The sequence below is a fragment of the Aspergillus karnatakaensis genome (assembly GCF_047715665.1).
Source record: "Aspergillus karnatakaensis strain CBS 102800 unplaced genomic scaffold BJY04scaffold_20, whole genome shotgun sequence".
In the NCBI taxonomy this organism is placed as follows: domain Eukaryota; kingdom Fungi; phylum Ascomycota; class Eurotiomycetes; order Eurotiales; family Aspergillaceae; genus Aspergillus; species Aspergillus karnatakaensis.
The window spans coordinates 157,999-171,857 of NW_027395732.1; the positions used below are offsets into that span (position 1 = coordinate 157,999).

General features: G+C 50.9%; 4 protein-coding genes across 4 annotated transcripts; 2 read left to right on the forward strand and 2 right to left on the reverse strand.

Moving 5' to 3' along the window:
* Window positions 1-24: 24 nt before the first annotated feature.
* BJY04DRAFT_49803 (uncharacterized protein) lies at window positions 25-1,104 on the reverse strand. The gene has a single exon (XM_073720510.1). It carries the CDS (start codon window positions 1,006-1,008, stop codon window positions 337-339), a length of 672 nt encoding a protein of 223 aa, XP_073571988.1. The 5' UTR covers window positions 1,009-1,104; the 3' UTR covers window positions 25-336.
* Window positions 1,105-1,753: 649 nt separating this feature from the next.
* BJY04DRAFT_217497 (DUF4246 domain-containing protein) lies at window positions 1,754-3,748 on the forward strand (the record flags this gene model as incomplete). Its single annotated transcript, XM_073716066.1, has 5 exons — window positions 1,754-1,822; window positions 1,879-1,946; window positions 1,997-2,075; window positions 2,121-3,056; window positions 3,140-3,748. The coding sequence occupies 5 exons, from the start codon at window positions 1,754-1,756 to the stop codon at window positions 3,746-3,748; spliced, it is 1,761 nt and encodes a 586-aa protein (XP_073571989.1).
* A 104-nt stretch (window positions 3,749-3,852) lies between these two features.
* GbpA lies at window positions 3,853-11,065 on the reverse strand (the record flags this gene model as incomplete). Its single annotated transcript, XM_073718614.1, has 5 exons — window positions 3,853-5,975; window positions 6,036-7,678; window positions 7,729-8,065; window positions 8,118-9,554; window positions 9,610-11,065. The coding sequence occupies 5 exons, from the start codon at window positions 11,063-11,065 to the stop codon at window positions 3,922-3,924; spliced, it is 6,927 nt and encodes a 2,308-aa protein (XP_073571990.1). The 3' UTR covers window positions 3,853-3,921.
* A 1,115-nt stretch (window positions 11,066-12,180) lies between these two features.
* On the forward strand, window positions 12,181-13,471 carry BJY04DRAFT_217499 (glycoside hydrolase family 75 protein; the record flags this gene model as incomplete). Its single annotated transcript, XM_073716067.1, has 8 exons — window positions 12,181-12,453; window positions 12,507-12,572; window positions 12,622-12,675; window positions 12,726-12,808; window positions 12,864-13,012; window positions 13,070-13,210; window positions 13,275-13,348; window positions 13,406-13,471. The coding sequence occupies 8 exons, from the start codon at window positions 12,181-12,183 to the stop codon at window positions 13,469-13,471; spliced, it is 906 nt and encodes a 301-aa protein (XP_073571991.1).
* Window positions 13,472-13,859: the final 388 nt, after the last annotated feature.

The following is a 13,859-nucleotide window of genomic DNA, read 5'->3' on the forward strand; positions in this document are numbered from 1 at the left end:
TTTTCGATGTTGTTGTATATTGGCGCCCGCCCCGCGGGTTGCGCAGCGGTATATATCATCCTGTACGACAAATTCGCCGGGGATTTGTATCACTCCAGTGTCCAGGCCCGCGAGAGCGCTTATCCCTCTTCGCAGTGTAAAACGCCGACCGGGTAATTTCGCATTGGTATAAGCTACCGTCAGAGTCGCACGAAACCCCGCTGTCATCCATCTTGTAGATGATTATCTATAGCCTCTCATGCTACACACATGCAGGTGTCGCAGGGGTAACAACAACAAAGCTCTCATAACTCATAAACTAGCACCACTCCCAATAGTATACATCAATCCTGGTATTCACTCTCTAACAACCTTCTTCCTCATAAACGCCGCATCAAAAACCACCTCTTTCCCATCAGGCAGCGTATCATGATACCGCCCCTCAACCTTCCAAAGCACATAACCCTGCTTCTCATACCACTCCTGATTACAAATCGGCTGCACCATGCGCACATACGGTCCAAGAACGGGGTCATAGAAGTGCTCCTTGCTCATTGTGTTCAGCGTGACATACTCACAGTTAGAACTGCCGTATGGCTCGGTAGGTGCTAATGCCTCAATCTGAGACATTGCGGCGCGGCCCAACCCGCCGGCGCGATGCTCGGGAAGGATAAAGAATTGCTGGATTGTGAGGTTTGTTTTGTCTTCGTTGGCGAGTTCCGGGTCGGCGGGGTGCGTGTAGGCGTCTAGAGAGATGTGGCCGGCGCGGATGATGGTGTCAGTGGCGCTGTCGATGCTGTCGATGCTCTGTAGGGAGCTGCTGGATTGTGATGGCGATAGTGATGGCGGGATGTTATTGGTGGTGGGCTTTGTGATCCAGAAGAACGATTTCAGACCGGCTTCTTGCTTCTCGCGCCAGAGGGCGAGGTCGGCAGGGGTGTTGCCCCAGCCGCAGGCGGTGCGTTGGCGCTGGAGTTCGGCGAACTCGGAGGGGTTTTTGAGATTGATGGGGACGAGCTTGCAGGCCATTGTTGCAGTTGCAGTTGTTGGATTGCGATGGTTGATCAAGATGAGTGTTTAGGTGAAGGCGACAGGATGTAGGGTTTTGTAGTTGGGGAAGGCGCGATAAGAGAAAAAGGCATGGCTACTACGGTGGCGTTATTATTTTTATAGGAGCTCGGAGTAGCGTGCTTAGCGCTAGTATCTGGGTCGATGACTCCGACTCTGATTTTTTCATTTATTTTTGATTGCGGCAGGCGTATCCGTATAGTTTTCTAATCCAGCGTCACCCACAGTCTACAGACGGCTGCCCGTGCCAATGTACCCCATAGTTAGGAAATGCTTACAGGGTTAGAGCTGCATGGTTGTAATTATGCAGTATATATACCTAGAGGACAGCGACAAGTTCCAGCCAAGCAGTAGATATATAGAGCCTTGAGGGACTTTTATCTAATCAAGACCAGTATATAAAGCATAGATAATGGTGTAGTAAAACAAGAATAAGCGCAAGGTAATAATGATTGAATTTTTGCAACATGCAGCGGGCAGGGCGCGACAGCGTCCGAAAGGGGTTAGTGCGGGGATTAGCCCTCGGCTCGATGCCAAGAGCTGGTGCCTGGATGCCTGGACGCACGTGGCCGGTGCCTGATGGGGATCAGATCGATCAGATTCAGATCTCGATCAACATTTATTTCAGCATCTTGGTACCCCTTTAATCTTCTACTTCCTGATCTTTGTTCATTCATGACTTTGAGCTTTGGAACACACCGCTGCAATGCCTCACAAACAGGAGACCCCCTTCGACCTGCCCGGTTTGAACTTACCCATCCATTATAAACCTGAGGTAATTCATACATCTTGCATATATGCTATGGCTCAATCTAGAGGCTAACTATGCAGCATAACGGGGATGGCTTTAGATGCGCAAATGCTCTTGATGAACAAGACATCGAGGATGACCTTTGCGGGTAAGCTGGTGTCTACCTACTGTCTGCTAAGCAAATGCTAATCAATGTAGCTACACCTTCACCCTGCGAGAGCTCACCATGATGCGCATCATAGAGATGGTCACCGACAAGCCCGACTGGGATAAAAAGGTACGCGGCACGCACAAGCGCACAAAACAGGACTAACCTGTACAGGTCCACAACGAAGAAATCCTCAACAAATGGCGCGACGAGATTACAGCAAGCGGCCAGGACGTCTCGCCCGCAATGATCGACTACATCTTCGCAGAGCTGAAATGGAAAGCCGAAGAGTACGAGAAATCCGGCATCGTCACGGCCTACGACCCTGGCGTGGTGAAATCCGATCTTGCCATCCCGGCAGACCTCCAAACCAGGCTCCAAGCTGCCGTCAAACCCCTAGAAGACATCCCCGAAGAGGAGAAAGACTACCATCCCCGGTCCGACAACAAGGTGGTCGATCTCGTCCACCCGTCTCTCTTCCCGCTCATCCACGGCCGCACCCTCGTCCTCCGCGATAGTCTCATCGGAGTCGACGACTGCTTCAGCCGCATCGGCCAGGGCCTCCCGCTCAGAGAACCCGGACTCCGCATCCATCGATCCCCTCCCGGCATCCTGAAAACACACAGTGAGAACTTCCAGTGGCTGCCCAGCAACGTCGAGTTTACTGCCAACGGCGAATGCCGCACCGCCTCGTACATCAACAATCTCCACCCGGCGAAACACCGAAATCTCTACAAGATAATCGAGGAGATCCTCACGCGCACAATCCCACTCTGGAACATCACCCTCGCTCGCCGTGACGACCTCCCCTACCGAATCGACTACAAGGAAGTCGAGTTCCCCGAGGACGGCGAACCGCAGCCCGAAGAGGAAGAAGACGACGGCGACGACTACTTCGAGATCATGCAAGAGTGGCAGGACCGGCAACACGTCGTGCCTCCGGAGCCGGATCTTTTCAAGCCGCCCTCGAGCACCAACACTAACCCCGTCAACCTCCAAAAGCAGTTTGCAGAGAAGGGCCTGCAAGTCATCGTCAAGCTCGCCAACATCGAACTCACGCCCGACAAGCCCACTTACGAGGGTGGCTCGTGGCATATAGAAGGACAACTCGTACGTGCCCCCCCATGAATATGAATCCATCACTAATTGCTCAATCAATCACCTAACTAACCATCCTTTCCCCACGGCCTCAGAACGAACGCATCTGCGCAACCGCAATCTACTACTACTCCTCCAGCAACATAACCACCAACACGCTGTCCTTCCGGCACCGCTTCTCCAGCGAAACAATCGAAGAAGTGCACTACGAGCAGAGCCAATTCCAATTCCTGCGCGTCTTCGGCTTCGACTTTACCGCGAGCGAGGACTATCACGACTACGACGGCGAGTTCACGCAGGATCTCGGTTCCGTAGAAACGCGAGAGGGCCGGCTGCTCACGTTTCCGAATACGCTGCAGCATTGTGTTTCGCCGTTTGAGTTGGTGGATAAGACGAAGGCTGGGCATCGGAAGATTCTTGCGTTTTTCTTGATTGATCCGAATCGGAGGGTGATTTCGACGGCGAATGTGCCGCCACAGAGGGAGGATTGGTGTAATGAGTGGAAGAGTGCGGTGAGGGAGGCTTTGGCGCCGAGGCTGCCGGTTGAGTTGCAGGAGATGGTGCAGAGGGGTACCGAGTGGGAGCCGATGGGGATGGAGGAGGCGAAGGAGTGGAGGTTGAACTTGATGAACGAGCGGTCGGTGCAGAGTGAGTTTGGAAATAAGGCTTTCGAGGTTGGTCACTTTTCGCTTTGTGAGCATTGATGTGATTTCTCTCTCTTGGACTAGATTGTTTTCTCTCCATTCGTAGCCGATGTTCAAGTTAACAACTCTAAGGGATGATTGTCATTGATTCTTATGATAAACCTCGACAACTAACATGAAAACAATACTGAATCCAGATAATAGACAAAATAAAAATAAACCCTCCCATGCATCTAAATCCCCAAAGCCGCATTCGAGATAAAATGGCTCCCTCCCGCACAGCGATACCCATTAGCCTGGGAAATCCACTGAAACCCAGCGACACAAACCCCCATACTCCTCAGCTTCTTCTGGATTTCCTGCTCCTTGCGTCTTCTCCTTTCTGCCTCTTCCCGCTTCTTGCGGAGCTCATCTAGTCTAGCTCGTTCAGCCAACGCTTGTAGGCGACGTTGCTCGTGCTGCCTTTTGGCCTCGGCATCAACAGCTGGATCTGAGGTTTTGGGTGGAGTTGGATTGGGAGGAAGGTCAGCAATGGCCCTTTCGGTGGTGCGCTCCTCTTTCAGTAATTCAATATACTCAGTTTCTGCTGCTCTCACATCTTGTTTGTCTTTCTGCAATTGCTCCCAAACGTCATCCGCCACACCCGCGTCCCTAGGCGTGGTGTCCTTCGGAGCCTCGGAGGCTGGCGGTTCTGGTGTCTTGGTCTCTGGCGAGTCATCCACATTTGCAGATATACTAGATGTTGTAGTTAGAATCGGCTGCACGGGCTGTCTGTTAAAGGCCTGAGCTTGCAAGAAATCAAGCGTGGGATTTCTCGATAAAGGCTGATTCGCGGCTCGATTAGTTCGCTCAGATACCATCTCGTCGATTTTGCTGGTGATTGTATCCTCACAAATAATAATGTTTCGATCGCGCATGCTTTGGATAGCCACTCCGAATATGGCCTTCGAGATTGTCTGCACATCACGCGCGTTCGCCCAGTTCGCTGTTTTAGTGAGGGTGACAAAACGTTTTCTCAACAGGGCTGTAAATTCAGACCGGGGCGAGTCTAGCACCTCCAGGTCAAAGCTGTTTACCTTTGGCAAGAACTCGGCCTTTCGCTTTTGGAGGAGCTTGGCAAGCAGCTGGATGCAGGCTTCTGGAGTGAGACTGGTGAATTCAAGCTCCTCAGGAAATCGACTTGTCAATCCAGGGTTAATGGCCATGAGACGATTGATGTCTTGGTCGTACCCCGCAAGAATGATAATGAGCTTCTGGAAAAACTTTGGCTTGGTGATGCAATCCACAATCTCGTCCATGGCCTCTTTTGCGAACGGTCCTTCAGCGAGTCGGTACGCTTCATCAATCAGAAGTATCTTCCCAAGAGACTTCTCTAACAGTTCCTGCGTCTTAGGGCTCGTATGGCCAATATACTGGCCCACCAGATCAGTTGCTGAACTTTCAATCACCTTTGCTGACGATAACAGGCCCATCTCGTAATAGACCTGGCCCATCTTTCTGGCTGTAGTCGTTTTACCTGTTCCAGGTGGCCCGCGGAACAGGAAGTTGAAGGGAACCTGGCCCTTTGGATCCATATCCAGATCTCTCAGGTTCTTCACGGTCAGCCGATAGTCTTCAAGCTTGTTGATGATCGTCTCACAGCCCACAATGTCCTGGAATAGTGCTGGAATGTTAGTCTCTTTCCGCTGTCCCCGATCGTATTCAGGATCCAAATCTTCCGGTTCCAACTGATCAAGAGACGGGCGATCCTTTGCAGCTGACCGTCGCTGCTGCTGACGGACCTTTGCGCGGTTCAGCAGTATGTCAATCTCTCCTGCGTTTCCAAAGTGTGGACGGTTTCTTGCACGAGAGAGGATCTCCATAGCCACCTTTGCTGCCTTGTCAGAAACAACGAATCCTTGATGTTTCAGCTTTATATCGAGTATTTGCCGGAGTTCGGGGTCGGTGAAATCTTCAAAGACAAATGCATCATCCATAGCGAACCGCCTGGTCAACCCGGGGTTCACGTTCTGAAACATCTCCCTCATTTGCTCTTCGTAACCAAGTAGTAAAACACAGCGGTCATCGCCAGGAACGCTCTGAACCTCTGCTACTATGGTATCAATCACCGCGGTCTTGAATTGGTTGGTACTGGAGCTCGCTTTATCACGGGTTCCACCTCCAAACAGACCATAGGCTTCATCGATGACGAGTACTTTTCCAAGAGTCGAGGCAAGGATGCCCTTCGTGTTCTTCTCTGACTCTCCAATGACGCTCCCAATAAAGTCTGCTGGGTTCTTGACGATCACTAAAAGGGCATAGAGTGTTAGATATGTTCATGTTGGAAGTCTAGAGATATTGGGTTTACCTTCGCCGTTTGACAAGTATCCTAAGTCCACAAGAATCTGTCCGTATAGTTTAGCCACGGTCGTCTTGCCAGTCCCCGGGGACCCGAGAAACACCCTATTAAGCGTAAAGTCGACCAAGGGCTTCTCGTTCAGTTCTCGCTCGTAGTTGCTTTGTATATTATCTAACAGAGCACGGACGGTATCCTTGACAGACCCGAGGCCAACCATGCCTTGTAGCTCTTTCCAGGCCGAGCAGTTATGGAGTGCCTTGCCGGGCTCAGGGCCCAGAAGGTCCCTCTGAGAGAGGAAGAGATCGTCAATGGGCTTCTGAGTCGGCTTCTTTGATCTGCGTTCGCGGGATAGTCGGGCTGCCTGGCGCTCCAAGATGCGAGAAAGGACGTTTTCTACTGTTCGAGCATTTCCAAACCCTTCTTGCCCTCGCTGTCTGCTGATCCGTCGTGCGACAATTCGGCAGTTGAGTCCGCCCATTCCCTCCTCAACCTTCATTCTTCCCTGGAACTTCTTATTAACCTGATATTCGAGGATGCGGCGAAGCTCTTGCTCGTTGTAGTCCTCGAAAACAAACTCATGGGGGAATCGACTGGGAAGCCCGGGATTGTGAGCAAAGAACTTTTCCATTTGCCTTCGATATCCTGCAAGAACCACAACCACCTTCCCAGTGATATTCTCGACCTCTGCAAGCAAAAAGTCGAGCACTTGCGTCCCACCACTACTGGTCTCTGCCAATTGATAAGCCTCGTCGATAAAAAGGACCCCCCCTCCATTGTTGAGTATGGTGTTGAGCTGCTTTTCACAGTTGGAGACACCACCATTTGCGAGGCGAGACCCAGTAGTCTCGATAATAAAACTACCGGGAATTATGCCCATGGCCGTGAGAAACTTAGCGTAGAGGCGTGCAACAGTGGTTTTCCCCGTTCCAGGGTTGCCCAAGAGGACTGAGCCAAACCGCTCGTTCTTGAAATCAACCTTCTGTCTTAGAGCTGCATCGACTTGGGACTTGATGGTGAGAAATTTGGTTTTGATGCTTTCCAGCCCGATCATGCCCATAAGCTCGTCAAGCTCTTTGCTTTTGGCCCCTTCATACTGTTTCTGATATTGCCAGTCTTGCTCTGCAGATGATAGGGCCTGTAGTACATCTGGGCCGGTTGTGGGGTTTGATGCCTCCTGGGCGGCTTTGGTCTGGTTGTTTGGTGGCTGAGAGCCTAGCTCTAAACTCGCACTAGAGAGCCCACTGGAAGAGTCCTTTTGGATAGTGTTAGAGGCACACGTCCTTATTCGTTCAAGGTCCTCGAGTCTTTGCTTCAGAACTCGCTGCCTTTCCTGCTCATCCTGCTCTTCCTGCTGGATCCGTCTTTCATGAGCTATCTCATCCTGGATGAGAGCAAGTTGCCGTGCATAATCTAGCTGCTTGGCTTGTCTTTTTGCGTTGAGCTCCATATCTCTCTGTCTCCGGCGCTCCAGCTCCTTGTCTTCGTCAGCACATCGGCGGCAATATCCCTTCTGCTCGAAACACGGCTTGGTCAATTTGTGGTTTCGCGGGCAGATCCATTCAACAACTTTGGGACACGGCATCTTCGAGTGATCCGACAGTTGGTGGCACTTATGGGGACAGTCGTGAAGCCCACAGTTTAGTTTTGTTCCGCTGCCATCTGTTAGCTCTCTTTACTACCAGGAATGTAGAGAATGACCTACCAGGGCTCTTCGCAGCCCCCATCGGGGCACAGTTTATCGAAGTCTTCGGGGGACTTAGGAAGAGCGAGCCTCTGAGGGTGCTGCTCACATTTGACCGGAAGGCCATCGTACAAATGTCCGCTCGTTTGAAGCTGGTCAATGAAGGGTTTCCAAATTTGCTTACCCTTTCGGCTGCCCAGGAAGGTCTTAGAGTTGCCAATCATAATCAAAATATCTCGAGCTCGGGAAAGAAGCACGTTCAATCGTTGAGGCGCTCCCATGAAACCAATCTCGCCGTTCTTGTTGCTTCTGGTTAAGCTTGCAATCACTATGTCACTTTCCTCACCTTGATAATTATCTACCCGCTGGGTTAACGACAAAGGCCTCTAATATTGGAACTCTATTCTTACCGATGGTGGACAGTTTTATGGGTCTCTTGACGTGCTGTGCGCCAGCATGAGACATTAACCCGGCCCGGACCAGGTCGTATGAGTCAAGATCATTGAGAACTGGATCTGACTCCTTGCGAAGCTCTTCGCGCAACAAGTGCAACTGACCCAGATATGGCGTAAGAACTACCAACTTGTCTGTTCCATATCCCTGTTGGCCAAGGTAGCGAACGACCTTCAGAACAAGATGGGCTTCGAAAGAGTTCTGTTTACTTCCCTTGCCACTCGTGTCATTTCTGTCCGTGACTCCACCTAGAGTCCCCTCCGGTTGGATATGGTCGATGAAAATGACCCGATCCTGAAGCCCCCTTGGAGCAGGACGGTTCATGGTCTTGTCGCCATCCAGGAGATCAGGATAAGTGAGATTCCTGACTAGAGTGGATATTTCAGGGACCATCCGATGCTGCTTCGCTAGGGTTGAGTGAGGGTATCCTGATAGCACTAGGCGCTCGAAGAGTGAGCAATTGAGATCATATCCCAAGCCTTTCTCCACGGACAGAGCGTAGTTATTGATCTTTGGGCGCAGTTGCTGGTGATCGCCAATCATGATCAACTGCTTGGTATGGGATCCCAGCGCAGTGAGGACATGCGACTCCAGGATTTCTCCAGCTTCTTCCAAGAGCACAATCCCCGGCGACACCGCACTAAGTTCTCTGGCATGCATAGCGGCGCCGGTGGTCGTGCATCCGATGATCCGTTTCGAGACCAAAATCTCACGCGTTTTTTCACTCCACATCTCTGCGAGCTTCCTCTCGCACCGGTTCATCCGAGTCATCAATCCTTGAACATTAGCAACCTGCTCTTCGAGAAGCCTGTCTGTCCAGATCGCTAGTTTAGCTTGGCGGCTTTCCTTATCCATCTGCCACACTTCGCAGGCCCGATCTGATAGTTCGTCAGGAAAGGACAGAGAATGGTTCTTGCCTTGGACCCATCGATTGTAAAGATACTGAGAAGTCACTAGCTTTCCACCTTCCCCCACCAGAGTCATTCCATCAGGTTGCTCCGGGGGATTGAATGCGTCGTGAAACTCCGGCTCTTCGAACTCCAAATACTCTAGCATGGTATCGGCGGTGAGGTTGAAATTCAAGTAGGCACTGAAAGCAGCAGACATTTCTTCTGACAAATTTGCGAATTTCCCCTTCAGCTCATCAATGACATGCCAAGATGCTTGGGTTCGCTTGTAGTGGGCCTGTTGAACGGATAGCTTGAGTGACTCTGTCCGCTGAGTGGATTTCGAGCCTAGTCGTACAATCGACGAGGACCCAATACCAATGTCCAGTAGGTCTTCCAGGAACTGGTCCAGAGCGTGGTTTGTATAGCACATCACGAGTACCGTCTCTTTGCTGCGTTCCCATAGTGCCTTGGCTAGAAGTGCGCCGACAAAGGACTTGCCCGTTCCTGATGCACAATTAGCAAAGCCCAAGAGAATCCGGATTTAATAGTGAGTGAATACCTGGAGGTCCTTGAATCAAACTCACCCTCTGTGTCAGGCCGGACACTAGCGACTGCATCTGTGATGAATCGAGGGTGACGGATTTCTCGAGGCCAAGAACATCTTTTAGCGTTCTAGTGCCATGGTCTAGATCTTCAATCAGGCATTCCGGAACAGTGTTCGCTTGAGAGAGCTCTATGTCATCGTCGAAATCGAGAAGCTCGTCCGCCAGAGGAAGCTCGACCTTTTCTTGCAGGCCTTTCAAGATAGGCTCATAGGCAAAGGTCGGCGTATCGACAAACAAAAACACGATATTGTCGTAGAGCTTGAAATAGGACAAAGATTTCCTCGCGGCCTCATCTCCTATTATTCGTAGTACGACCTTTGGTGGGTCTTCAAGAAGGTAGTCGACCTGTCTATCAACTGTGGCGAAAGAGACAATCTCTTCTCCTCGGAGTAAACACCCAAATGACTGGTGGCGAAGATAGGTGCGATCCTTCTTGAGAAACGTCTTTCGAGCATCCTTATCCTTGGCTGCTAAGGTCTCGAGTCCCTGGCGACACGAGATCACCAACCCGCATGGAGCCGGCCGCTTTTCCGTGCCGTCAAACACATCCTTCAAGGATAGTTCCTTGAGTAATGTGACCGTACGGCGCTTCTTTCTCTTGTCTCTTGCCACCTCTAGCTCCTCGCGAATATCAGAGAGCATATCCTCTCGCAGGAGTCGGAACTGATTATCGAGATGGGCTGCTGGTCGGCTTTCAGGGGGCAAGCGTGAGATCTCGTGTGCGCGGCGATAGAACGGTTTCTCGACGGAGCGGAATTCATCAGCGGTTGGGTAGATTGCAATTTGGCGGAAATCAGCGTGGTCATTGTCATGCCGACCGCCGGGGATGTGATTGGAATCTTCGATAATAGTGTTGCTCGTCCTGAGTTGCAGCATTTGTTTCAGTTTCTGACCGTAAGCACGAGTTTCGGGCGATGCTGCTTGGAGAAGGGCGCCATTGCTGACCACAACCTGAGCGTCTTGAACGACATCGTGTTCGCCAGCCGATGTATGTGCGAGACACTCAGTCAGGAGCCATGCGAAAGACTGCATTGCCGACTCGACCAGCCGACTCTCCTGGAAGGCCTGCAAGAAAGCATTGCACACAGTCCGAGGTTCAACAACCAGGTCCAAAATGTCTCGCAAAAATTGACCATTGCATAACGCCTTCACAGGAGGGTCAGCAAGGTATTGGAGGAACAGAGAAGTGTGTTTATTAAGGAAATCGGGGTCGGTGTTGAATCGAATTCCGGAGTGGATGGCGTTTCGAGCTGCGGGGCTCGCGATGATGCGCTCAACGCAGGCTGCATGGTCAGCCTTCTCGAGAATAGCTTCCAGCAAGAGGATGAAGTTGTCAGACGTTGTGACCGGGCGCTTCCCGGTGAGGACGGCGTCGAAGAATCTAGAAAGTCTATCAGCGCGAGATGCCATCTTGCGTTAATGACAGAAGGACGGAAAGGAAGGGAAAAGGCAAGCTAGATAAATAGTGAGAGAGAATGAAGCGGCGCTGCAAAGGCAGAATCAACCACAGCTTTGCGACACAAGGCTCTCGAGTCGCGTTGCATTAATGCCAATCAGTTGCTGTGCCACCAAGCAAACAAGCGCCTGCATGCGCACAGCAAAAGAAACAAAAGACTCCTGCCTAACTGCCCCGCCTTCATCATGATTCCTCATCTTGGCTCGCCCTTGAGAAAATCGACTTTGCGGATCGTGGTTTCTAATATTATTTTCCCGACTCGGAATTTGGGCCCATCGCGCAAGATATGGAGGTCAGCGAAGAGAGACCTGACCGACATCAAAGGGAACCTTGCCAACACACATCAATCTAAGAAGGCGCCATCAAGGCAGGTTGTCAGCGGCAATTCTAGAAAGTACAGAATGCGTACCCCGCCGCTGCTTCTTTCCCAGCTCCCTCGAGTAATTCTACAAGCCTACCTACGTCGCTGGACAGTACGTTCGAGGCCCAGCTTTGATGTAATGAGTCACATGTTAGCTAGAGTACCTACCAGAAGGTCGGATTAGTTGAGGCTCTCACAGCCACGACGCTCCATGAAACCCTACCCAACCGAACCCGACACAGCCTACAACAGAACAGTAAGGCAGATCCAACAAGCTTTAGAAAATTTTCGCCGGAATCGAATCTCGTCACACCTTGTTGTTGCTATTTTGGCCAACGATCTGCACGTGCACAGGCCGGACCCCTATTCCGATGCCTCTCAGTTCACCACTCGACGGACTTGACTTTCTGCCTTTACCTGATCTCTGGATAGAGGCGAGTATGTTCTGAGTCAGTGTCGTAGTCTATAGCGTCACTGCTAGGCAGCAGACTATCAAGGGGTTATATGAACCCCCTTGCGCGGTGGAGAAGACTTCTCTTCTACAACTACCTGCCATTTATCCTATCTACTGCCATATAACAACCCACTACCATCTACTGCCATATATCCCCTCCACCATTTACTGCATCTACCAAGCCATCTGATATTGATATATTCGCATCTGATATCAATCTTACCGCCATACCTGCCATATCTGCCACTTACATGATGTCTCCCAACACCAATACCAACCTCCGCCGCCTCTCCGCTCTCACACTCTGCGCTTCAGCAGCCAGCCAGACAAGCAAGGGCACAGAATTCAACAAACCTCATGCTGGTCCTCCAGCTCGCTACTTCCAAGCCGCCTCCACAGTGCCCGTTGCCGCACTCCAGGCCTCGACTGAAGGCTTGAGCAAGGTGCCGGACAGGGCGACATATCCGATTCGTCCGGGATCGAAGGTGACGTCGACTATTTACAGCGATTGGGCAGGATTTGATGAGGTATATTTCCTATTCTTGGTGACGAGATAGAAGGCACTGACCACTAGGTACAGGGCGCTGCTATCGTATGGACAGCGGATATGGATGTTGACTGCGACGGCATTGACCACACATGCACGGTATGTGCCTCCATTACAACGTTGGTGTTTTTCTAACAAGACTGCGTAGGGCAATCCCGATGGTCTCCCAACAACAAACTGGGGCGCTCTCGCTGCCTACGCTGTAAGTACCTCATCAACCTCAAAGAGCGCCGCGACTAACAATGAATCCAGGTCCCATTCATCGTCATACCCGACCACTACCTCCAAGCCAACGAGAAGTCAATCCCGGGTAACAACATCGCCGCCGTAATTTGGTAAGTACAGAATGTCTTCTCTACTCACATGAACTCAGATTAACAGACTACACAGCAACAACAAGATGTTCTACGGCATCCTCGGCGACTCCAATGGCGACGAGCCCCAAGTCACCGGCGAAGCCTCGTGGCTCATGGCGCGAACCTGCTTCCCCGATGAGGGATTGAGCGGGAATGTCGGTCATGATCAGAAGGATGTTACTTGTACGTCTCCTGTTTGATGCGAATGAGTAAGCGAGATAGCTAACTTATGGTATACAGACATCCTCTTCCTCGGCGACAATGCCGTCCTCCCAGACACGGCAATGACCAAAAACTACATTACGGATTTCGGGAAGCTCCGAAGCATGGGCGATGATCTTGTGCATAAGCTTGTTGGGAATCTAGGACAGCTTGGAAACGGTATGTTCTCTTTCCGGTTTACTTCGTGTGAGAATAGCATGGCTAATCATGGTGTCCCTTGCAGGTTCCCATGGCCATGGCCATGATCATGGGAATGATCGTGCTGAGGAGGATGAGGATACTGGGGCTGGTGTCAAGGTATGTTTCCCTCCCTGCTACATGTACCTACAGGATGCGTGCTAAGTCTAGTTACAGGCCCTTCCATCCATCGCTACAGTCCTTGGACTGGCGCTGGTTTCAGTCTTGATGGGGTGTGTTTAGAAACTCGAAAGATTTTTGAATTTAGGATAAACTCGTGTACTGTTTGGGATACTTATTTTTTGGTTATGTTGACTGTATCATGATCATGTCGCATGTCGCGATCTGCCTGTGCCCACCTACCTGCTTGATTAGAATGCTGGCGACTTCCTGGCTTGGTATGAAGAACATCCTGTATTTCTGGTTTTCGAGCATGTTTTATGAGGGTTCTCTCTTGTTTATCATTTGTTTAGCCTTTGCTGCTCCTTCAATGTGTGCTTCAAATTGTGAGTGTTTTATCATGTACTATTAGTCTCCAGACCAAATACACCCTTGCTTTCAGCATCAGAACATATATTATAAGTATAAGTAAAGGTATAAATACTGATACAAAAGAACAAAAAGCCACCCG